At 41.0% G+C, this 25115-nt stretch overlaps 1 protein-coding gene across 4 annotated transcripts in view; it reads left to right on the forward strand.

Annotated features, from left to right (window-relative positions):
• pard3ba (par-3 family cell polarity regulator beta a) overlaps positions 1-25115 on the forward strand; it is a 168703-nt gene that overhangs the window by 76353 nt on the left and 67235 nt on the right. For all 4 annotated transcript variants that reach the window (XM_046056761.1, XM_046056770.1, XM_046056789.1 and 1 more), the window contains 6 exons: positions 2538-2699; positions 3941-4027; positions 14847-14961; positions 16298-16445; positions 18193-18302; positions 22151-22195. In XM_046056761.1, coding sequence (XP_045912717.1) covers positions 2538-2699; positions 3941-4027; positions 14847-14961; positions 16298-16445; positions 18193-18302; positions 22151-22195 — 667 coding nt within the window. The remainder of the gene's footprint in view (positions 1-2537; positions 2700-3940; positions 4028-14846; positions 14962-16297; positions 16446-18192; positions 18303-22150; positions 22196-25115) is intronic.

The following is a 25115-nucleotide window of genomic DNA, read 5'->3' on the forward strand; positions in this document are numbered from 1 at the left end:
TTTCCGCTTCTCTGATGTCTTTCTCTGTTGTTTCCTCTCATCTCCTCTTCCTTTGCGCCTCTCCATCTCATTTCCTGTCTTTCTCCGAGGCCACATCCCCTCCCTCTGCTTGCCTTCCCTCAACCTTTTGACTCCCGTTGACCCCGAGTGGCCTCGTCACATCAGCGCTGTGGCCGCCTTATCTATATCACTCAGCGCTCACTTTAAGTTGTGACTGCGTCAGGAAAATAAAAACACCCCGTTTCAGCGCTTTGGAGATTCTTCCACTTGGCCCTGGTCACATGTCACATCTCCTCGTGCTCCTTGTTGCTGCTCCCAGATCTGCACGGCAGAACGAGGAGGCACAGAGATGAGTGTGGCGTTGTAGATAAACGGCTGGTTTGGGATCAGGGCGACCAGACAGCAGCTCCCCAAAGTGCCTTCAGAAGTAGTTTTCCGACAGCTGCTGATGCGGATAGTGCTCCGACGGAATGGCCTAGTAAGATCTCCGGCTGGCTGCGAAACAGGTTTCTGGGACAAGATCCCACATAAGAGGAAGAAAGACATGAAGGAAAAGAGGGACGGACAGTAGCGAGGGAGGGAAGAAGCCCACTGAAAGAAGACAGCGGGTGAACGAGTGTGAGAAGAGAGGGAATCTAAGAGGGGAGAAATGAGTGTTATCGAACAATAGAGAAATGGAAAGAGGCGGACTAAGAAGAGAAAAAGAAAATTGAAAAGTGGCGACACTCAGCAGGAACACAATACATAAGCGGGTGTGTGTTGGTGTGTGTGCGCGCGTGTCCTCCTCAATGTTGATGCATGCTAATGAAAAGCAGCTAAGGGGCCTGATGAGGCTTTGCTGTGCCAGGCCAGTGCAGAGGAGGGAACCCGAGCGTCCCCGGAGTCTGACTGAGACACGCAAACACAGACAGACACATCACACACACACACAATCACAATCACACAGAAAAAAAGGGAGGAGATGAGGAAGAGTCATGGAGAGATCTAACCTATTTTCATTAAAGAGTTTTGCCTGCTCTCTGGGCCCAGGGCCTCAATTATATAAAAATAAAATGTTCTCTGACTTTCTCCCTGATCCTGTCATACGATAATTTCAAAGAGTATGCTAGAGAAAACAAATTAAAATTACATGTAGCGTGCTGCTGTTGCTTACATGGAGAATGAAGATATTAATAGGCAATATCACAGACACCCGCTGATTTTGGCATAAACATCAATTTTTTACGACATCCTTGGGTTTGATGGAGGCATGCAGGGGTATGTGTGTTTGTGTGTGCGCGCGTATGTGTGTGTGGTGTCATTCAAGTCCACATTGGAGGTCAGCCCAAATGGTGCCTTGTTAATGAGATGAGGTCAAAGGGCATGGTTGACCATAATGGGCCGATCATGACTCCACACACACACAGAGTCTTCAGTATGCCTTAAAGTGTCTTCATATTTATTGTTCATTTTTAGTGTTTTGCCCTATGCATTGCTCGCTCGCTCGCTCGCTCGCTCGCTCACTCATCCTCTCGCTCTGCCTCCCTCTCTCCCTCTAGGGCACTATTCTGTGTTGCCTCTCTATGAGAGGCTGCTATTTAAAACACTTAGAAGTGATTTAGTGCCCACAGAGGCTATTCCATTAGCTGCTCTATGTATTTATCATGGCTCTCCCACTCAGTAGATTGCTAACTCTACAATTTTCTTGCCTTCCTCCTTCTTTCATTTTCTCTCTCTCTCTCTCAATTCAATTCATATTAGCTTTATTGGCATGAATGTGTAACAACAACATTGCCAAAGCATCATACATACAACATAAGAGAAATCAACCCCATACATTTCATTAAACAAGTAATTAAAGCGTAAAGTAATCAAAGCGTATGTGTGTGTCTAAAAAAAAATAAATAAATAAAAAAATGAAGAAATATTAAAAATTAAAATAAATAAATAAAACAGTACAGTAGTGTGTGTTAAAAAAAAATAGTAAAAACAGTAAGCGTGTGTGTGTGTGTGTGTGTGTGTGTGTGTGTGTTAAAAAAATAATAAATAAAAATAAATAAACAGTAAGCTTGTGTGTGTGTGTTTAAATAAATAAAAATAAATAAACAGTAAGTGTGTGTGTGTGTGTGTGTGTGTGTGTGTGTGTGTGTGTGTTAAAAAATAAAAATATATAAATAAATTAAATATAATAAATCTCTCTCTCTCACACACTCTCATTTCACACCTCTCCCAATTTCTTTTCTCTATTCTCCTGTCTTAAAACTTTATTAGTGACTCTTGCATATCTTATTTTATATAAGATTTGTGATTAATTTATGATTTTTGAGCCGTTAGCACAAGTGACATGAACCTAAAAGAAGTTCTCCAAAATGCCTCAAACACCTGTTAGTGCTGCATTTCCTGTGCTACTAGTTTGGAAAATTGTGCTTTTAAAAAAAAAATCTCTGAGTTTGATAATTCTCCTATTAACATAAACTGTATGGTTCACTGCTAATTTACCATTAAGAGGTTTGTTCTTTAATTAAAATGCTGATAACTTCACGGTCCTCTCCCAACAGGACGGTCGGTTAAGCGTAAATGACCAGCTGGTCGCAGTAAACGGTGAGTCGCTGCTCGGACGCTCCAACCACGCTGCCATGGAGACGCTGAGGCGCTCCATGTCGTCGGAAGGAAACGCCAGAGGCACCATCCAGCTCGTAGTGCTGCGACCACCCAGACAGGTACAGAAGATATAATTTGAATCTCTTTATTCTCAAACATTTCTGGGATATCATGGAATTTTGAGAGGTGTATTCAATGCATTTTTATGTTTTATGGCTGTATTTTAAACATTTGTCACTTTCTGTTAGATTATTTTAACCTAGCTGGGTAGAAAATCAGAAAAACAACATTAACAGAAGAGAATGACATTTTGAGGTCATGGACATGTTCGAGCTTCATTTTGGAAAGTCTTGGAAAAGGCAGGAAGGTTTACATCAGTGGGATGGCAGGAACCATGGCAGCTATATCAGTTGAAAGAAAATAAATAATTCTATCTTGTTGATATTATCATAATGCAGTTTTAAAACCTAATATTCAGTGTACAGCATAGTGTTGTCTTAATTTAGAGAGAAGTCTCATACTTGTGTTAAATGTTTTTTTGTCAATAAATCCCAAACCTGTATGTTGTTACATTTCTTATAACCACAGACTTTACGCCTGTTATTTACTTCAATTCCTTGCTTTTGAAGCTTTAGTGGATATGGGGCAACATGTTAAAATGTTTGGTTATATGAAACATTTAGGAATGCACATGCATTATGAAATCCTCTGCACAGCCTGATGTGTTTAAAGATTATTCATAAGTAGCTACCAGAGTTTTGACAGCAAAATCAATGACATGTATCATCCACATTAGGATAATTTCTCTCCCCAGTTATCATTTGAGGCTCACAGTAAAGCTGTACTACTGTACACACTGTGTGGCTGACCTACATGCATGTCGGCGATATTAAATCACGTTGAAGCACTCCATCATCTCTTTACAAACCTGATTTTACTGATTTTGTTTGCGATATGGATTGTGCTCTTTTTTTTCTATTCCCAGTATTCAGTTATTGTAGTGAAGATTGGCAGTGCAGTTTCTGCCTAAATGTAAACACAGTTGGATAAAAATAATGAAACCATCACAATAAAGGCTCCCTTTGTGACAGTGACTGTCTGTATGATTTGAATGTTAAGTTTATACCTTTTGCAAAATCTATATTCTATGTCAGTTTTCTTGCAGAAAAATGGATGAGTAGGCGATTTAAGATTAAGTTGAAACTTTATCAGAGAGAAACAGTTCCTTTCATATGTCATGTGGCTGTTAACTGACACAACAATGGCTGCTGTAAAGGATGAAACAACTGAAAGGTCTTAGTCACTGTATCAACTCCAAGACAGTTTTTTTAGTTTTCCTCCATATTCTTTTTTTCTATAGAGTGGCAGTGCCAACCCTGCACCAAGCACACCTTCAGATGTGTCCACTACCCATCAACCCAACACCCAAACGGGCTCCAGCAATCAGGTACGAGCGGGTGACGCCTTCCACCACCAACAGCCACCTCCGCCTCGCGACTCCTCCTCGCTCCTTCCCACTCTGAGGAGGCGAGCGTCAGAGCCACTGCCTCATAGCCACAGGCAGCGTTACACACAGAGGCCAGGGGAGACGCACACCAGATACACCTATGGTTTTAACCAAAAGGATAGGTGTAGTGGTTACACATTTGGCTTCACACAAGGGGATATTGAGTACAGTGATGATGAAGAGGGGTACACACAAAATGATGTGTACAGACCGGCTTTGAGGTACGAGTTTGGGTTTGTCCCTCACAGCCAGACGCTAAGCAGCTTCAGCAGATCCACGGAGGGAAACTTAAACAAGGGAAGGTTCGATTATGGATACACACATGGACACGCACGCAGTCGAACACTGGCAGACATGCAGGGCCGCACCACAGCCGATAACACACACTGTCACACGCCTAGTGACGCTCAGGGAAACACAGATGGCCGCAAGTCCAGGCACTCACGCAGCCGCACACACGACGGCGTCCACAGACAAGATGGCTCTCAGGGTAACAGTTACACTGAAAATATCAGAGCAATGGCAGGCCAGATGTACGGAGACCCACCCTCACACAGCAGGATACCCACCCACTGTCCAAACAGAAACACACACAGATCTGCAGACAGATACCTAGACGCACACTCTCACGACGCACACACTCACAACTACGCACACAACCGGGCTCTCACCAGACACCACCACCTCCAGTTATCTGGTGGACTCTGACTCGGTCGGTCTGTCTGTCTGTCTGTCTGTCTCTGTCTGTGCATGTGTGACAGTCTTTATGCAGGCTACTTTGCAAAAAGGGTACAAGTGCCGTTTTCGCTGCAAATTAAGAACATTGTTGCGCTCTTGCTGGCGGGTCAAAGAGCACATTCGTAACATAACATTAAAAAAATGGGAAAGACTCAGGTGTGTACAGAAACTCTTACTGATATGAATATCTTAGAATGCATACATTTAAAAATTGAAATCCATCCCTGTAAGATTATGAATGACTCCTATGATGTTGTCTTTTGAATTAAGTTATGCAGAAAATGGCACTTTTCCTCTTTTGCACCAAATCCATGGTGTGTAAATTTTTAGTGATCGATTGCGTGGAAGCAAATTAATCTTGCTGAAAGCTTTTCCCTTTGCCAACACCACAAACTGTCACAGCATTAACTTTTAGCTCTCTCTTTTTAAAAAATATTACCCATGAACTCAGCAAAATACTAAATGCTTCACTGTCAGCCGCCCTTCTGTCACATTGGTTTTAACTCACTAAAATTAGCTGTAACTCTGATTATGTTTTTATAGTTTCTCTTCAAACCACTGCAGACTGTAAAGGCTTAATGTGTTCTTTCCTGTTTTGTCTATATATGTAAAGTTTTATATTAACGTTTCCTTTTTAATTTCCATATTTTTAAGGGAATGCTTGCTTTTCTGTCTCACCTGCCTGATTCTCCTCTGTTAAATAAAGCTATTCTGAATCCTCCTGCATGCCTGTCTGTTTGTTTCTCTGTTGGGTTTTCAGCGGCTGCCTTCTCCTCTGCTCCTCATCCCAGTTTATTAAATGACATTTGGGTCCCTGCTCCCTCTCTTTGGGCCTCCGAGTCTCTTTTCTTTTCTGAATTTTCTTTATCCTTTGTTAGACACTACAAGCAGAAACCAGGACATATTTCACAAGAGTTAAACAACAGAATCTTTCCACTAGGCAAACATAAAGACACATCACGATTAATTTGTTGAACCTAAACATACCAAAATGTAATTGTCACACCAAGCGTAATACACTCACAACCATATAGGGTATAATGAACATATTTCAGGAGTACAGTCTGAATTCATGAATACTCCATGTAGCTGTGAACACACTGCTTTTTAGATGTGATAAATGTGTTATAAAGCAGACTGCATGGAATGTGTGAACCTTTGCTTATTTTTACCTCTTTCTCTTTTGTGCGTTGAAGTGCTGTTTTAAAAAAAAAAAGCAGTTTGAGTGCAAGTCCCTGCAGTGTCCTCACTGCAGTTACTTTATTCCCTGGTGGTAAACGTGTGAGCAACATTAGAATCAACCACAAAGTCACACAAGACATTGTGTTCAACTAATACTTAAAAAAGCAGCACAAGTTCCTCGATGGAACAGACTGATGAAGATATCAAGCATGACAGATGGTGAAAAATATCTGCTTCTTAGTTAAGTATGTCTATTCAGCTCCATGTTGAACCGTGACTGATTATTTCAAAAGCTTATAAAGATGTTTCACAGTTAAAGCAGATGCTTAGTGATTGCCACATTGACTGCCACTGACCTGCCCATTGTGGCATTTACATCTCATCTACGCCATACTCCTATCAGTGTGCGTGCATTTTAGTCATCCAACCCTGCGGATAAATGCTATCAAACCCAGTTCAAAGTTCAGTATATATCTGCATAGTCTTTCTCCTGTCACCGTGGTGACACCGTGAGACAGCGTGATAACATATATGCTCCCTAAAGCAAGCGTCCTTTCTTTCTATCATTGTCTCTGTCCGGATCTTGCTTTCCATTAGGAGATCCTTAATGTCAATAATTTTCCATGCAAGTATGGGGCAAGATGTAGCGCTAGGGAAGTGGTTGGCAATAGGCGGCCCGCGGGCCAGAGCCGGCCCGCCAGCAATATTATCTGGCCCGCGGCCAGATTGCTTTGATTGTAGAAAAATAAATAAATTGATAACGGCTGGTGCTGAAATGGATCTCATGACATCAACAGTTTCTCACATAACCACTTCCTCTTAAGTGATTGTGCCTCTAAAATAAAAGCGCAAGAATGTATTTTGCAGCAATGCTTCATGTCGAGTTTATTAAGAGCTTTTACTTTGAAGAGTTCTGAAGGAAATTCAAGAGAGTGTCTGGCCTGCTTGACACACCTCTGAAAAAGCCGTCAGTAAACGTGTGACTGGATGACCCAGAATATTCTCAGGGAAATGAAAATATCAACTGCACTGCCAAAAGTGTCCATAGGTTTATGAATGCGGATCAAACGCCGCAACGCACATACACTGCACCACATGCTTTATGTGAGCCTGTGTAAAAGTGTCCTTTTATTCAATTTGTCTAACAAGGGAGAAAAAAATATCCGCAATAAGATGGAATCGATCTCACAACCTACCCTTTGGGCGTCCCGCACTGCACCGACTGAGCTAAACGAGCACATGATTTCATACGGTTTATTCTGGCCTGCCATAGAATGGCTTGGAAAAATTTGGCCCGATGCCAGACTTATTTGCCGACCTCTGCTCTAGGGAGAGGAATGGCAGTAATGGTTAACCACGGTGGTACAGACTGAAACTTGGATTAATTGTAATGAATGTGGCACAGACATTCATGGTCCTATTATACGGTCAAAATGCTGATGTATCCAACACTTTGGTTTGTGACCAAAGACCTGCAAACGGACATTCCCATCAGCCTCATTTGTACTGTGTTTAGTGCTAATTAGCAAATGTTAGCATGCTAACACACTAAACTGATAGCAGACATGGTAAGCATTATACACGCTAACATCAGTATAATAGCATTGTCATTGTGGGCATGTTAACATGCTGACTCTTTTCACAGACAAGAAGCCTTTTCATTTGCTCCATGTGATGCTTTATTTTTGGAAAACGTTTTGTCTTTCTCCCTTATTTTCTCACTCTTGATCATACTGGAAGATTCTTTACTGCCACAATAACATCTCTAATGAAACATAATTGGAACGCTCAACCGAAATTATTAATTCTTTTATCACTCAGTCCTTTAGTAGAAAGATAAACAGTAAAACAATGGGACACTCATGCACACTCAAACTAACTAAAGATGGAAATAATACTAGAAATGGAAATAAAATGTTTCTTTTGCTGTCCATCCCGAGCCAAGTATTTATGTGGGTGGGGTGGGTGACACAGTAGGGTGAGGCAGGGCTAAGCCTCTCAGAAGCCTATTGTATGCAACTGTAGGTTGGGGCTACCCTCCTCCTGTTTAGTTATTGTTGTGGGATTAAGATATCTGACTGCCTGTCTGCTAGGCTGCTTTTATAGCCTGGGGCGAATCGTCAGGTTGTGAAGACTGAGGGATGCATGGATGGATAGAAGGATGGATATATGGATGAATGGAGGGCTATGATGTGATTTATATTTCACTGGCACATGAAGAAGAGCTGTCAGAACTTTGTGTGCAAATGCATACAATACACACATGAGCTCAAAGTGATTGACTGCTATGATGTGGTGACATTAACATGTATGGTAGGTACTAATAATACCTCAGGGACTCCATGACATTGTGAATACATCCCACCCAATGCTTTGAGATGACACAGATATTGGAACAGCTTTCTTCTTTCTTCATTATTGTTCAGTGTGTCTAAGAATTATTTTTTGTAATGCTTAAATAAGTGTAAGGCGTATGTGTCAGTTTTTACTTGGTGTGTGTACGTGTGAGAGACAGCTATAGCTCCCATCTCTTTGACCAGTAAAGGCTTCATCCTCCACGAGGGTCCTTTTGTAGTGCTGAATGGCTGTTCAATAACATGTCTGTCAGTGTTCTCACTAATTACTATGTTTCCAATTGTGCACATAAAGAGAATCACCCTTTTTTTTTTTTTTAAGTTATATATTGTTGAAACCAGTTTTCAGAAGGACTGACATAGGCGCATCAGTATATATTTATCTTTTGTTGTAATCATTTTGTTCTTGAAATGCGCATTCCACAATATATTTTCCTCTATTTTGACAAAAGATTATATTTAATATTTTAACATTCCTCCATTAAAGTTAATAAACAAAATAATATTTAGGTACAGTACTGAATGTGGAAAGGGCTGACTTGTGACCTTGTTGCTCCTGTAAGAGCATTCTCCTAGTGAACGTCTAGCTGCCATTAAACAAAGGGAACTTTTTTGTGGGAACGGATGACAAATTTCTTACTCAATTATGATCAACTTGACTTTTTTGTGATATTTTATTCATCACCTATACTTCACATCTATTCAAAATCCTCAGAGGATTGTTCTAAATCGGCTCCTATTTCCTGAAAGCTTTGTTCCCATATCACCGTCGTGAATTATAATTGATTGGTTGCAAGACATGATTATAATACTACAAATTGAATGTACAGTTGAGGCCAGAATTATTAGCCCCCCAGGAATTATAGAACATTTTCCTAAAATTCTTCCCAATGTTTGTAGCATTGATAAAACTTGATATAATCAAACATTCACCAATGGTATTTAGTAGCTTTTGGTACATTTTAGAATATAAAATACATTTTTAGGCTTGCTTTATATCAAATATAGTGAAAAATGGGGTGGTCAGAAATATTAGCCCCCATATGAATTTTTGCTCTCAAAACACACCTAATTAACCAATCAGCTTTCAAACAACATCTGTGCAGCCAATTGGCTTCCTAACAACACCTGAGCATTCAGTCAGCATAAAAGGACTCCAAGGAACAGGGCACTTGAACACATTATTGAGAGGCTACTGAAAAGACTACTTTTACTCACCATGCCAAAGACAAAGGAAATCAGTCTTGATCTCAGACAGAAGATAGTGGAGGCTCATGATAAGGGGGAAGGCTAGACTGCCATTTCCAAGCATTTCACAGTATTTAGAACCGCTGTACGTTGCCTCATTGCCAAGTACAAGGAGACAAATTCTGTAAGAAACAAAACTGGGCGTGGTCATAAGCAAGATGGCTCTGGCGAGGAAAATAGTCAGAGATGTCAGCAAGAAGCTTATGTTGCTTATGTTTGGCGAAGAAAGGGAGAGGCCTTCAACCCTAAGAACACAGTTCCCACCTTTAAACATGGTGGTGGGAGTATCATGCTGTGGGGCTGTTTTGCAGCCTCAGGCACAGGGAGCCTTGTTGGTGTGCATGGCATCATGAAAAAAGAACATTATGTTGAAATTTTGAGGAATAATCTGCAGAAATCTGCTCGTAGTCTATCCTTAGGTCGTCGCTGGGTCTTCCAACAAGACAATGACCCAAAGCATACATCGAAATTGGTCCAACAGTTCCTGAAGGATACCAAACCAAGGTCCTGGAGTGGCCCGCACAGAGCCCAGACCTCAATCCTATTGAGAATCTGTGGCGGATGCTCAGTGATTGTCCATGCTCGGAAACGACGCAATTAGTACCAGCTGGAACAATTTGCAATGGAAGAATGGGCCAAAATCCCTCAGGAGACCTCTGCCAACCTAGTAAAGAACTACTCTAAGAGGTTGTTGTCAGTTGTGGCTCAGAAAGGCTACACTATTGACTATTAATGGCCTGGGGGCTAATACTTTTGGATGTCTCATTTTTGCCCTTTCTTGTTCCAACTCAATGCATCAATAACATATCCTAATCAAACTTAGTGGACATGTAGTCTTTGTTATGTTGGAAACAAATACACTATAAAAACTTGCTGTTAATGGTCATTTCATGGAGAAATCAAGAGTTTTGTATAATTTCATAAGGGGGGCTAATAATTTTGTCCTCAACTGTAAAATCCTCCTTTTTTGTAGAGTAGTTGTATGTTGGACTAAACTGCAATTGCACTCTCCCCAAGAAAAGTCAAGATTTACTTTTTTTGCTTTCATAAGAAGTGAAACTACCGGTGATATTAATGTAGAATAGATTCTGGATATACAATGAATCATCATCAATAGTAGCTAATCCAGTACTGTAGACTGCAGTTTCTCGTAAGCATTGTTGGATTTGTAGAGTTTCATTCTTACAGTAAGAATGATATCAATGCTTTCACAACTAACCTGTATGGTGTGGTTTAAAAAGGTACTTGTGCATTTGCTGGTTTGGAGCTGTTAAGGATGTTGTGAAAGCTATAAATCTCTAGTTGCTGTAGTGTAGACCAAACAACCTGCAACGAGGCTGCTTGAACACACAACAGCTATTTTCCCTGAAATAATGTGATTCAAGACAGCTCTTTTTGTTCTGTTTATACCTGTTGGCCACAATTTATGAAATATGAATTCCAGTTGTAGTCCTGTCTGTTAACAGGGCTTAAAGTTCTCCAGCATTGTGCCGGAATTCCGGCATGAGGCGTTTTTGTATTCGACTAATATATATATATATAATGTCTGTGGAAAATATTCTTGCATATTTTTTCAGTGTTGCGTGTTAGGTGTGTGTGAAGCAGCAGTCTTCCTCAGCACAATTGGTGGCTCGGTGTCTGTGTATACCGAAAGAAAGGGGACTGGCACTTCGTGGACGTGGACACTCATTGGCTATTGTAGGCAGTGAACAGGGAATGGAAGTTTCTTTTGGGTCAGTTAAGGTGTCACTCAAAAAGTCAACGTGTAGACGCGTTTTTTGTTTACATGCTAGCTGTAGTTAGGCTAATATATCTATCTATCTATCTATCAATCAATCAATCAGTCTTTATTTCTAAAGCACATTTAAAACAACCAAGTTGACCAAAGTGCTGTACATTGAAATGAAACAATAAACATACAGTTCTCATGCCAGATTAAAAGCCAAGGAATAAAAATGTGTTTTAAGTTGCAATTTAAAAAACCTAAGGCTTGGTGCCAGTCTGACATGAATTCATTCCACAGTCTCGGGGCTGGGACTGAGAAAGCTCGATCCCCCCTGCTCTTGAGCCATGTTTTAGGGACAACAAGAAGAGATTGGTTCGCAGACCTTAATGACCTTGAAGGAGCATGTGGCTTCAACAGATCAGTGATATAGATTGGAGCTAGTCCATGAAGGGCTTTAAAAACCAACAATAGAAACAATAGAATTACGAGTTCTATTAAGGAGACGAGTGGCAGCATTTTGAACCAGTTGTAGTCGAGAGAGGGAGGCCTGGCTAACACCTATATACCGAGCATTACAAAAGTCAAGGTGTGTTGTGACAAATGCATGTATAACCTTCTCAAAGTCTGTGAGGGATAAAAAGGGCTTAAGCTTAGTAAGAAGCCTAATAATAATAATAGAATTGATCTGCTTCTACATTTTAAAATCACAATCCATTTTTTATATATAATATAAAGTGAGGCAATAGCAGTCCGTGTGTATTTATTGAAATAATAATGCGTTTTGGACTAAATATTTCACTGGATTGTAGGGCTGCAGCTGATTTTAGTATTCGAAGCTTTGATAGATTCATCGATGCGTCGTTTAAGAAGTACCCTCGACCATAACAAGATCAGCTGTGCATGTTTATAGGTGATAGATATTTATTAGTCCTTTCGGAAATTCATAATGTGTCATACAGCAAACATCAGACCAACAACTAGACAGCTGCTTTACAAACACAAAAATCACCTGAGTGCTATACAAGTTATTCTAAAGGCTCGTGCCGTTCACACAACTTGCCGTAATATGACAGCAGTCTTGAAGTCCTTGTGGCGTTCACATTATGTGACTGATTGGTGACAGGGACACACAAACACTACAGGATCTGTCAGCGGCTATGGCACCAGACGCTTGTCTCCAAACCACATTTTGTCAAGAAAACACACGTGAAATGGGAAATGAGCGATCCTGCACACGAAACACCCATTGTTTGTTGTTATAAAGATGGCGATAATAAAGACAAAGAATATTGATGAAAGGGTCGATTAGTACATGCATGTGGCAGGGATTGTCTGAGCTACAGAGAGAGCTGCAGGCGAGTTAAAAGGTGCAGCTCTGCAGCTTAACTCTTGACTGAGGTTACAACTCACGGCCCAAAAAGGAGAACAACGCTGGCAGAACACCGGCTGCTTTTTGTTCAGGTGGCATCTTGCTGTTGCCGAGGCGACATAAGTTTCATTTTACAGTGGACAGACGTTAACATTACAGAGTTGTTGTTTTCTTTAGCTTGAAATAATCCCATACTTTGGACACTTTCTTCTTTGTCCCTCGCTGTTTTCTCTCTCTTCCTTCACTTTGCAAACAGCTCCATCATAATCACGTCGTGATTCACAGCGTAAACGCGATGTACGACAATAATAAATGTCCCTGCGAAACACTGTGCTATATAGTTACATGGATTAAACGAAGCATCAATGCAAAGAATTTGTGTTGATGCATTTTATTAATCGATTTTATAGATTTAATCGATGAATCGTTTCAGCCCTACTGGATTGGATCATCTTGACCTTTGCCAACATAACAAGGCCATTTTCGTGATATGTATTCCACTGGTGGAGTAAGGCTTCACAGATAAGTGGTATCAATTTTGACAATAGGCAGTGCTTGAAGTGGGCCACTGATACCAGTAAGTTACTTCTAACGTTACATTTTACTCTTTGGCGTCACGTCCGACTTTTCTTGCGTAGGCTACTGGTGGGCTCTATGTGGCGCTCATCTGTTCCCATACTTGCCTGTTGGCTAATCTCTGTCGGCAGAGCAGGTAGAAGCTCGGTGCCTTTCATGTAGCCGTACGCTCCCATGTGAATGGGGAGTACCAGCAGGGCTGGGCAATAAAACAATGATAATTATTGCAATATAATTTTCCTCAATAACAATGTAACAAATTTTCAATAAGTGTTTGATTTAATTCATTTGAATCACAAACAAATCAGCACTGTACTTTGTTGAGGAAAAGGGACTGAAAAAAATATTACTTAATTGAAATTTAACGTTACTTTATCATAATTATTTTGAATGTTTTACCTCAGATTTGTTAAGTGATCCCAGTATTTCCCACAGAATGACAGTGTAACTGTGGCACCAGCTATAAACAATGTACTAACCTTGACAACCCAGCTGTATGCTAACGTTAACTTGACTCTTCTTATTAGCTAGGCTCCTTGCGTGCTTGCTAATAACTTTTTTTAAGCTGGGCGTCTGACAGCGTTGTGTTGGACAGATTTGTGCAGTGGTGTTCATGAGGGAGAGAGAGAGGGACCTAAATAGGCCTAGTAAAAAAATTGGAAATCAACATGTGGCAGTCAGTGTTGATATTGTGGCAGGCGCCACAAATAAATGAACGTATGGGAAACACTGGATCCACTGTTTGGAATTAAGTGTTTGTTCTGACCATAAAAATAGTTTCAAACCACCATTAACCATCTGGTTTCTTCAACTTTCACTCAGGAGTAAAAATCTTCCTTATAATGATTTGACATTTATCATAAGAATAATCGATATTGAATGATGTGAAATGTTTTATCGTGATAACATTTTCAGCCATATTGCCCAGCACCTATATTTTCCACTTAAAGCACTGATTATAGGTGGTGCCAGAATGCTGTTTAAAACTCAAAGACCCCCCTTCATATATTTCCAGATTGAACGTTTTATCAAACCAGTGTACAACTATCTTCTTGTCTTTTTCTTGTGAACCCAGAATTGTGTTTCTTCATGTTTCGCGAGCTAAGTGTATGTCAGAACGCTAATCTGAGTCCCTATGTCCCCTCCATCTTTCGTAAACCCCCGAACACATTTCAGGCACAGAAAAATTTCTTGCTTTAAAACCTGTGTTAATGCTCATAGTCAAGTCAGTTTTTTTCTACAGGTGCAGCAGTGACCATATGTGTATCAATTTTTTTTAAATGTCACCAGAAATGATAGTAGGATTGGATTAACACTGTTAGATGCTGCTAGTATATTTATCCTGTATTTAGTAGTAGTGGACAACATTAGCTGATATGTGACAAACTAAAGGAATAAAAAATACATTAGCCCAGTCCCACTGGCTAATAAAATAAAGTATCTTCTGATGTATAAGGCAACATCATTCATTTTTCATAAATGACAATTTTAGCTTAGATGTGGCCCAGATTTTTGCATATGAGCCCTTAATAACCATTTTTTTTGTTTTCATCTCTTTGTTGACAGGAGCCTTGGGGCCACAATGCACCCTCTAGACATCCAAACACAGGGCCCACCATGAACGGGGCAAGTCACACTCCACTGACGACCAACAACTCTGCATACAGCAACTCTGGGAGTGGTGAGCACACACTCGACAAATCACACGGTGCACAATATTTGTCCATTTGCACTGTCAGATAGTCAACATTAGGGTTGGAGTGTTTGTGTACTCCCGTTATCTTCAACCGAGTGTGTACACACAGTGTATTTGTCAGCCTGTGTGTGTATGTGTGTGTGATTTATATACATGCGTGTGTATGTGTTTGCAATCACTGCACAGCATGACACCTAGCCAAGGCTCCTGACATTTGTGTTTTTTTTTTTAGGTCACTGTAGCAGCCCCTCTAAGCATCTTATAGCACTGCATTACAAAATTGTCCAAGCTCCGTCTTTATATCTCTTTTCACTGTCGCCCCTGCATATTTACAGCGGTAGAAAGGGAAGTCATTAACTATGTTTTTCTGAACGCGATGGTTGCTTTTCATGTGCAAAAGATCTGACCTTGGAATCATTACGCTGATGAAACGGCTTCTAAGTGGGCCAGATTTGCATACAGGGTATTTTGTGGCATGCGTGCTGTCGTGTTAAGAAAAGAAAAGGAAAAAAAGACTAACAAACTGTTTTAAATTCATTCTTTATCTCTCTCCCATCGCCTCCCTCACCCCCTGGGATGCAGGGAGCTGGAGATGCTTTTCTAGCTGAGACTCTGTCAGCTCTCCACCAGACTGGAGCGGCAGTATACTTCCAGTCATTTTGTATGGTTTGGGGTTCAACACAAAGGCTTTACAGTGGGGAAATGATGCGCTCCCGGGGTTTACAGTTTAGGGAAATGTTGTAGGAAGAGTTGCATGGAACTTAGAATGCAGCTTTTGTATGGAAATAATTATATTGTGTGTTTTGGTTTTGTTTAAATGTGCATTGTGTATGGGGTGTTTTTATTTGTGTATTTTTTTTATGTGGAACACGTGCTTTTGAAATGTCTGACCTTGCTAAGCTCTGTATTGATCCTCAAATGAAGGACACACTGGTTTTCATTGCGTCTGGTGTTTAAATATCCCTCTTTATGCCGTGTCTTGTCACATCTGATGAATATAGATAATAAATAATAAAACAATATTTAGAAATATAAAACACTGAAGACTGGATATCATAGTGTACACACACTTTCAGTATTGATTTAGCTTTTATTGCCTTAAGGACTGACATTAGAACAAATTCTCCTTTACTTTTGATAATCTAGCCAGCAAAATCAAGGTAAATGCTCAAAACAAAATAACCTAAAAATCCAAATGCTACTGAAAATGTGTTAAAATGAACACCTTGTCTGTTTTTTAAATTTTTCTTTGATTCTACTCTGACAAACAAAATCATTGTTTGTTTTTTTTGCCCGGTGGATTGTTTGTGTTTCTCCTCAGCTCCATATCCCGCTGCGACCACCAATGGCAGCTACGGTCACTACGGCAACGACGATGAGGAGTTGCAAACAGGCTTCCCCCCGCCTCCTTCCCCCGGCTCTGTGGAGGAAATTAATAGAGACTTACCTGTAACCCGCCCACGCCACAGGTGCCCCCAACATAATACACACTCTCACACACACATAATGTACAGCAAACTGCACCATCAGCACTCACATTAAACTATACACAGGTCTAGAGTTAGTATATTCTAATGACACTCTTAATATGGGTCGCTGTGTTATGAGATAAAGAAGAGCCATTACACTAAATATTACAACTCACATATGCATTGTTTAGACTATACAGTCTAATTGCAATAGCCTATCTGCATTATGCATAAGTAATTATGGTAATAGCACAATAGAGTAAATTCTGTAGGAGTTATATAGCTTGGAAAGAGCTATGATGCTTCTGTTAATATCCTACTGCACAGCCTGCTGTCACACTGACACTCTTCAGCATTCTTTACACAGCACTGCTTTTAGTTTTTAAAGCTTTGGAAGAATGAATGGGTTTTCTTTTTAGTTTTAAACCTATTATGCACAGTCATCAGCAGGCCTCACCTTTGTTTTGAGGTAAAATCTTAATAGGAAAATCACAATATGAAAACCATGTGATGAAGATTATTACCCCTTACGAACAGACAAGAAAATGTTTTTTGAAATATCTAGTTATTTTTTCTTTTCTGTCTTCCTAGAGCTGTCTCACCACCATCCACAATAACTTTTGTCCTGTTATGATCTGCTCTTCTATTTCCTATTGTGCATTGCATTGTGGGGCAAGTGTGCATAACCACTCAAAAACTCAAGGGCATCTTTATATGCATACTGACTGCCCAAAACCTACTTAGACTTAATATGTAGTATGGAATTGGGGCACAGCTAAAAGTCCTGAAATTAACTTTAAACTCCCTGAATTTGATGTCTAGGTTACGGACAGATTATACTAGAAAAGAAGTGTTTTGTACGACGTGTTGTCTGACCATCTTGGAAATAAAATGTGTTTATACCTGTTTCAAACTGCTGGACTTGAAGGTGGAGTGAGAAGCCAGTCGTCATAGAGGGGGTTGAGGCGTGATATCCTTTAAATACGGCCATAAAAGTGCACATTTTCAGACTGTAGGAACATTTTCAAACATTTACACTCGGTAGTTCATATGAAAAATGACAGAAATAGTGTAAAGAATGAAAAGAAGAGGGCTAGAGAGAGAAGTTGAAGCCCTGGCTCCTTCATCACCTCTGCACAGCTGACCAATCAAGGTGGGAAGTGGATGTGAATGTGGGACAGGCTTTTCGGAAAGTTAGAGAAAGCCCCTCCTAATCCAGTGTCGGAAAAGTGGTACAAGGAGGTCCTCCTCAGTGTTACAGCAGGTCATCTGACCTGTAAAACATACCACATTCAAAGAGAGTTAGTCTAGTGATAATCCCATAATTAGGATCTAGTGAAGAAACTACTGAATGAGTTTATTGGAAGATCATAAAAGTAAGGGACTGTTTTGCAAGATTCTGTGAACAGTCTTGAATGAGTATGTTTGAAAATCTGCTGTGTGTGTGTGTACAGTGTCTCGTGTAGCCAGAGTCAGAATCTGGCTTCAATATACTTGTTTTCCTGTAAGTTTAATGGAGACAGCACATGCTGTTGTTTTACTGAATCATGCCATCTGGAGTAGAGGAAATTGAATGATCTGTTCTCTGTGTGAATTTTAAATTTAATTTACTTCTACTTGTTTGGGTGATGCAAACAAGTCACTAACTATGTCTCAAGACCTGTGTACTTCTGGCTGCACCAGTTCAAGAGTCAATACTGATCAGTTGATTGATTAATTCTAAGTACTTGTGACTGTTGTTTTGTAGCGAGGTTCAGAAGCCGCCCCACATGGATGCAGGTTTATATGCAGGCAGCCATCTGGCCAATGACAAGGACAACATGCCTCGCAACAGAGCGTCCAAGAGCATGGACCTGGGTGAGTGCGCGTGCGCACACACACACACCTTCATCAATGAATGAAGCGGTTGTTTTCACTGGTATACAACTGAACGTATGTTGTCCCAACCATCACAAACCAGCCAAACATACAAGGCTAATCGTGGACCCAGACTGCACACACACACACACACACACACACACCAGCGATCACATGCTTCTTATCGGTTCATTTCTCTGTTGTGATGTGTAGCCTTCCCCTATTATCCCCAGCCGAGGGGATTTGACCTCCCGAACTCATAAACCCAGGGGCTTTCCAACGAACTGGATGAACACGTCGTCTGGTGTGTGTCTGTGTGTGTGTGTATGTGTGTGTACATGTCTGTGTGTGCCCTTTCTATTTGTTATTTGTGTGAATGAAATGCGTGAGGTTTCCAATCTCATGGCTTGCTGTGTCTGAGTGTGTGTTGTGTGTGGAAGGCAGGAAAGAAGAGGCTTATTTCCTTGTGTTAACCCGAGCTGACCCCTCCTTCCCTCCTCTCCTTTTTTGTCTCTCTCCAATCTTCTCACCTTTCTTTATCTCTTACTTTTCTCTTTTTGATCCTTTTCTCCAATGTTCTTGTTATCCCTGGCTATTGGGACATGGTCAGTGCTCTTTCTTTCTTCCCCACACATCATTTTTTATTTATTTATTTTCTCAGCATTCCCTCCATCTTTGTTTATTTCTTTTTTTCTTCTTTCAGCACTTTGGTTCTCCGCTGAAAGCCGATGAGTTCATTGCTCTTGCTCTCCTCCATCTATGTCTCTTTCTTCTCTGCCACTCTCTGATTTCCAATCGTGGTTCATTAGGTTCAGTGGATTGGCTTTCTTCCTGCAGCACACGCCTCTGCCACCCAAGCTGATTGGCTTTCATTATGGACAAGGGTGGTCTGCACACGCAGCCGCACGCAGACACACAAACGCACACACTGTGTGCTCTATCCCACTGAGGACCCACTCCAATACCCACCTCTGTCTATCTCCCCTCTCTGGCTTCTATTTCCATCTTTGGCCGTCGCCCATTTCAATCTGTTTTTGTTTTCATTTTTGTGCCATGTCTCTGCTTTTATTCATCCCTTCCCTCTCCAATGCTCAGGGCTGAAACAAGGTAGTTAGCAAAGCTGTGTGTGTGTGTGTGTGTGTGTGTGTGTGTGTGTGTACATGTGTAAACACGACAGGAGCTTTGAACACAGAGGACCTGAAACACTGACCCCGTCTACACGTTTTGTATATAAAGAGCCAAATGCTGTTTTTTCCCTCATGAGAATTTCCCACATGTTAGTCTTCCCAGTTCACATGTATGTGAGCTTTAGCCGCAGCACAGGGCAGGTTAGCTTTCATTAAACACCACTTGACAGGCAGAGGTGAGCTTCTTTTATTGACCCTGAATGCCTTAGCAAATAGTCTGTTGACTCAGAGTTCCCGCTTACCCAGAGAAATTCTGACACACACCGCCTGCCCATGCCTATATGAATAGAAGAGTCACTGACACTAGAGCTGTACCGAACTCAACAAAGTGATGGGGATTTTGTGTGGCTCCTAGAATGATGAATCTGTTTTTTTACTGCCCCACAAGTGCCTGAAAGACCCAAAATGAAGGGTTTTGCTCTCATTTGCATGATACTATAAGAAACATGAAATAAAACATTGTAATAGGTAACTTATTGAAGCACGTCTGACAGTAAGTTTGCAAGAACCAGCAATAATGTAAACTAATTCATTTATCAGGCTAAAAAGCTATGGTCTGCTTTGGAAAATAGTCTGTATGGATTGGCTTTAAGATGCTTAAAGTGCATTGAAACATCAGACCTTTTAGGAGACATGTGGCCTACTGACTATACTTTATCTATGTTGTTTGGTGTACAATGACAGATTAAAAGGAATTAACTGACAGACCTTAGATATAACGGACGCTCTCTAAAACACAAGTGTAAGTCATTGAATATAAGATAGCTGCCCTACCTGGCATCCACTGGAAATTCATGCTCTGACCTTCATCCTCAGTTGGTATTGATGACCTGTAACTAATGCGCAACGCTTTCATCACTCAGTGTAATGTTAAAAACACTGCTACAATGTCTTTTTCATCATCCTGTCGAGTTTAACCTCTTCTGGGTGATTTGGCGACTACCAGTAAAAATCTTAACGATTATAACTTTATGAATATAATGAAACAATCAAATGAAGGTACAATAAAAGTTAGGCTTTTACTTGGACAAATAGGTCTATTTTAAAATAGGTGGCATGGAGGTGCAGCATTGTGCCAGGTAGTGAAACAATCCACTCAGCAGTGTCAGAAGTATTTTGTGTGCAATAAACGTACAGTTTGGATCCATAAAAGAGCAAATGGAGACTAGGCCTAACAGTCTCCAAAGCGTGTAGACTTTCATTCTGTCAGAGGCCAAGAGGTCAAATCTGGATGTGAAGCAGAACCCGTGAAAACATCCAACAGTTCCACCACACGCACAGCAAGACTGACTCTCTCTGTGTCTCATTATCTCTCTGCTTCTCTCTCAGTTGCTCGCTGTGTCTGTCTCACCACGTCTCTCCGCTTCTCTTGATCCATCCCTCTGTCTCTGAATCGCTCTTTTTTCCCCTCACCCTGTCTCTTTTACAGTTCCTGTCTTCCTCGCCCCTTTCCTCTTTTCCTCAACTTTTTTGCAATGTTTCTGTCCCTTTTCTGTCCTTTTTGATGCTTCCTGTCTTATGTCTCTTGGGTTTAGTCCTACACTTTATCTCTTTCAGATACTCTTATTTGTAAGTTGTTTTTAAATGTCTCGCTCTATCCTGCGCTTTCCCTACCTCACTTCCAGGATGATGATTTGCCCAACAATATACAGTAGTATCATGCTTCTGCATGTTTGTTTACATGACATTATGGAGTTATATTACCTGGAAAAAAAGAAGACATATATGAACAGAAAGGTAGCTGTCAGGAGGTTAAAAGAGGGTTTCTACATTTTTAGCCTTCCACTGTGGCGCGAGGAGACACATTTGGCTGCTGGTCATGCAGACTTTTATCTTTACTCCACAGAAAAGGAAGCTTTTCATTATCTGGCAGGGTCATGGCGCCTGTAAAAGTTTTTTTCCCCCCAAACTTTGAAATTATTGAATTTAAAATGTATTTTATCTGGCATATGTGCACAAGAAAGGTATTTCTATTTCTTTGTCTTGGTTGCTACTGATGTTTCTTTGCAGGGCTTTTTTAAACCTGTGTTTTTCTGACACACCCTGTCACCCTGTCACGTCTTGCTCCATCTCCTCGCAGTTTATCGCTTTTCCAGTCTACCTTCTTCCTCTGTCCCTTTAATACTCTCCCTTCCTCTCATTTTCTCTCACCCTCACCCATCTGTCCGCTGGGAAAATTGACCTCATAAAAAATGAAAAGGATTATTTAAGAAAAATAGCAGCGTAATGAAAACCTATTATTGTATCCCACGTTGTACCGCCTGTGGCGGCTGCTGCTGGCCGACCGCAATCCTGTTTAGTTAGATTAGGTGGTTCTCGAATGTGTTCGGGGTTTCTTCTTGTTTTCTTTTTCCTCCCTTTATTATTTCCCTCATTGCCTCACCTCTATCTCCTCTCATTTTCTCTCACAATCACAATATCTCTCTTTCTTCTGTTTTCTTATATTTCTGCTTCTTTTTCATTTCCTCTTTCATGCTGTCTCATTTTGTCCCCCACTCGTCCTCCTCTGTCTGATAGTTCTGCAGGGAGTCATTTACAGCATGTGCCAGCACCAGTAGATTCCATTATAACCATTTACAAATGCTCTGTATTTCAGTATGTGTGGCACTTAATATTACATGCTATTTAGTGTGTGTTTCTGTCTGTTTTTTTGTGTCCTAGTGGCTGATGAGAGCAACATAGGATCACTGGTCAGGCAGAGAAATGGTAAGTGCTTGATATAATATACATGCATACTCTCAAAGAAAAACACTCTGCTGTTTAGTTTTCAACCCACCAATCTTCCACATATCTTTTTCTCTCTTTTGTTTTCTCGCAGGCAACAGTTAAGTCGATCGGCACACAAAAAATTAACCTACTGTGTGAAGATTCAAATTTTCCCTGTTTTTCTTAAATATTCTCAAACATTTCTTGATTCCTCACTCTCCTTTGCCTCCCCCCTCCCTCCACTCCCCGGCTGACAAAGTTGAGTTGTGAAGCACTTAGTGTCGGAGCTCTCACTGCTTTATAGCCATCCAGGTCAGCAGGCCCACAGTGCTCAATCCTCACCCAGCTGACAGCAGCTGCAATGCATTACAACGGCTTCTGCTTCAGTTATTTCTCCACACTCAGTTCCGCCTTGTTTTATTTGAGAAAAGTCTGGTTAAAGTAAAAATATAAAGTCAGTTTTACTGTTTTCATTTACTGAGTGACATTACACAGTAGTAGTTCAGACTAAATCTTGTTCACTTCCAAGAACTGAAGCACTTTGCATTTCTGACTGCAGGAACTGCCTGACTGAAGCCACTTTCAGACATCCACCTTGTTACACAAATCTGATGGCAGTTTAACATGTCAGTTTCATGTCCCCAGTTACATTTACATAAAAGTCCCGATGACAATCTGACCTCGTAACACTTCCATAACACTTCTGAATTGAATGCCATCAGACTAATGTAGAAGTTAAAGACACAGAGAGAGATTAAATGCATATCGTGTTGGCCTTATTAGGAGCACAGCAATATATTTGCATTATCACTATTTGCTTTGCTCAAAGAAAATCTGTTATATAAACCATAAAGCACAGTGTATTAGCTAGTTTAAAGTTGTTCAGGTGATTCCTTTAATGTCTTTAATGATCGCCCTCATGGTGCAACTGGAGCAGAACGACAGTAATAATCATGCCAGCATTCCTTCTCTATATTTCCATAATGCCAAGCATGGGGCGGAGATTGGGGGGTGGGGTCGAGCATCCCTCACGCTCAAGATGATCAGTGATTAAGGCTTCAATGGAAATATATGTTTTAAAATCCATCAGTGATGCAGACTATGAGAACTGTGTTCTCCCGCAATGCTCCCCCTAGTGCACCAGGAATGAAATGTTGTGTGTTCCAATGTCTCTGTCTATAGAAAAAGGCATCATGGTGGAACCCACATTGGTGGGGGCTGGAAAAAATATCACAGTTTGAGCTGATTACTGGTTTAAAATGCGTGACCTAATCCAAAGGGAGTGTTGTGTTCTCATCAGGTATGATGTGTCTTGATTATATTTTCTTTATGTTATTAAATTTGTGAAATAATTGACTAAAGAAAAGCCTGTGGTAGAGGTTTGACATTAGACAAAAATGTAACATTGGTTGCAAAGTTATTGTGGTGTGTACACACCAGTTGCAGGGCTGTATGTACGAACAGTTTGTGCTGTGATTGGAGCACATGGGGCAGCAGTGACGTTCCACTGAGTCAGATATAACTGCTCTGGCATCGCTTCCAAAGCTGTTAGACTTGCCTGTGGTTGTTCTGTGCAACTCCAGTATGAATATAAATAGAGGGTTGCCGGCATAGAATGTGCATGCTCGGTTAACGATCTGTAGTTGGGCTGCAGAAGTCATGATTTTAATTGTGTGGAGTTCAGCGCTGTAGATAAATAGCATCTCATTTAGAACACCCACTGTATTTTAATATGGCAACCAGACTTGTGTAAGGAAATAATCATGACGGGCATTTTAAGATTCTGACGTTGGGAGACAGGCCTTCCTTTGCCTCAGTGTCTCTTACACACACACACACACACACACACACACACATACACACCACACGTACACCGATCTCTTACATCCACCTGCAGAAGCCAACTAAGCCTGTTGCCTGTGGAATACAAATGGCCCAAGCACCGTCTCTGACCTCAAATCCCCAACACTCAGCATTCCCACAAGTGGCTTCGCCTCCGCTCTCCTCTTCTTCCTGTTATCCCCCCCCACACACACTCACACACACACACTCCTCACCTCTTCTCTCCCTTTATAATTTTTCTGGAATTTCTGATCAGTGTCCATAACCCCTGTGGCCCGTGATAAATAAAGCGATCCATTTCTCCACTGCAGCATTCCTTTCTTCTGGGTTTTCTTTTTCATCTCCTCTCCCGTTGACGTCTTAGCTAATGTGTATTGACAGGGCTTTCGCGTGTTTTCAATTTTTGCTGACACAGTGTATTTTCCTAGTTTCCTGCGCAACACCACTCCAACCCCACCCTCCTCCCTAAATGGCCTCAGTGTTTCTTTATGGGCTTTGACATATTTCATTAGACGGATGGTCTTAAGAGGCCTGCCTGGCTTCTTTAATCTGGCTAAAACCCTTTTTCTCTGTGGCTAGGGCCGCTGTGAGGAGCGCTTCACTCCTCTCTCTCTCCTTTTGCTCCATCTCTGTCACTAACCCCCCCCCCCCCCAATTCTCCAATCTTAGGAGTCTCCATCTTCAATAGAGCTCTTAGCTTTTTTTTCTTCTTTTTTTTCGCTTTCATCTTTGCTACCATTCTCAGTCTTTCCCGCTTCTTCCCAATCGCTTCTCTCTTGATTATTCTCTGTCTCCTGCTCTTTGTCGCCAGGCTCATCCCCATTTTTAGTATCCTCTCAATCCCAAACCTCCGTCTCTCTTTCTTCTTTTCTATTCCTCCTTCTCTCCTACATCCGATTCTCTCTTTATGATCACTTCTATTCTTTTTTCTCGATAGGCTTATCCTTTTTTTTATTCTCTCTCTCTCTCTCTCTCTCTCTCTCTCTCTCTCTCTCTCTCTCTTTCTGTCTCTCTCCATCCTCTGCAGCTGTGTCGGTTCCAGCATTATGTGATTATGGTTTACATGCTCCAGTCCCAG

Source organism: Micropterus dolomieu, linkage group LG01 (genome assembly GCF_021292245.1).
Source record: "Micropterus dolomieu isolate WLL.071019.BEF.003 ecotype Adirondacks linkage group LG01, ASM2129224v1, whole genome shotgun sequence".
NCBI classification, from domain to species: Eukaryota; Metazoa; Chordata; class Actinopteri; order Centrarchiformes; family Centrarchidae; genus Micropterus; species Micropterus dolomieu.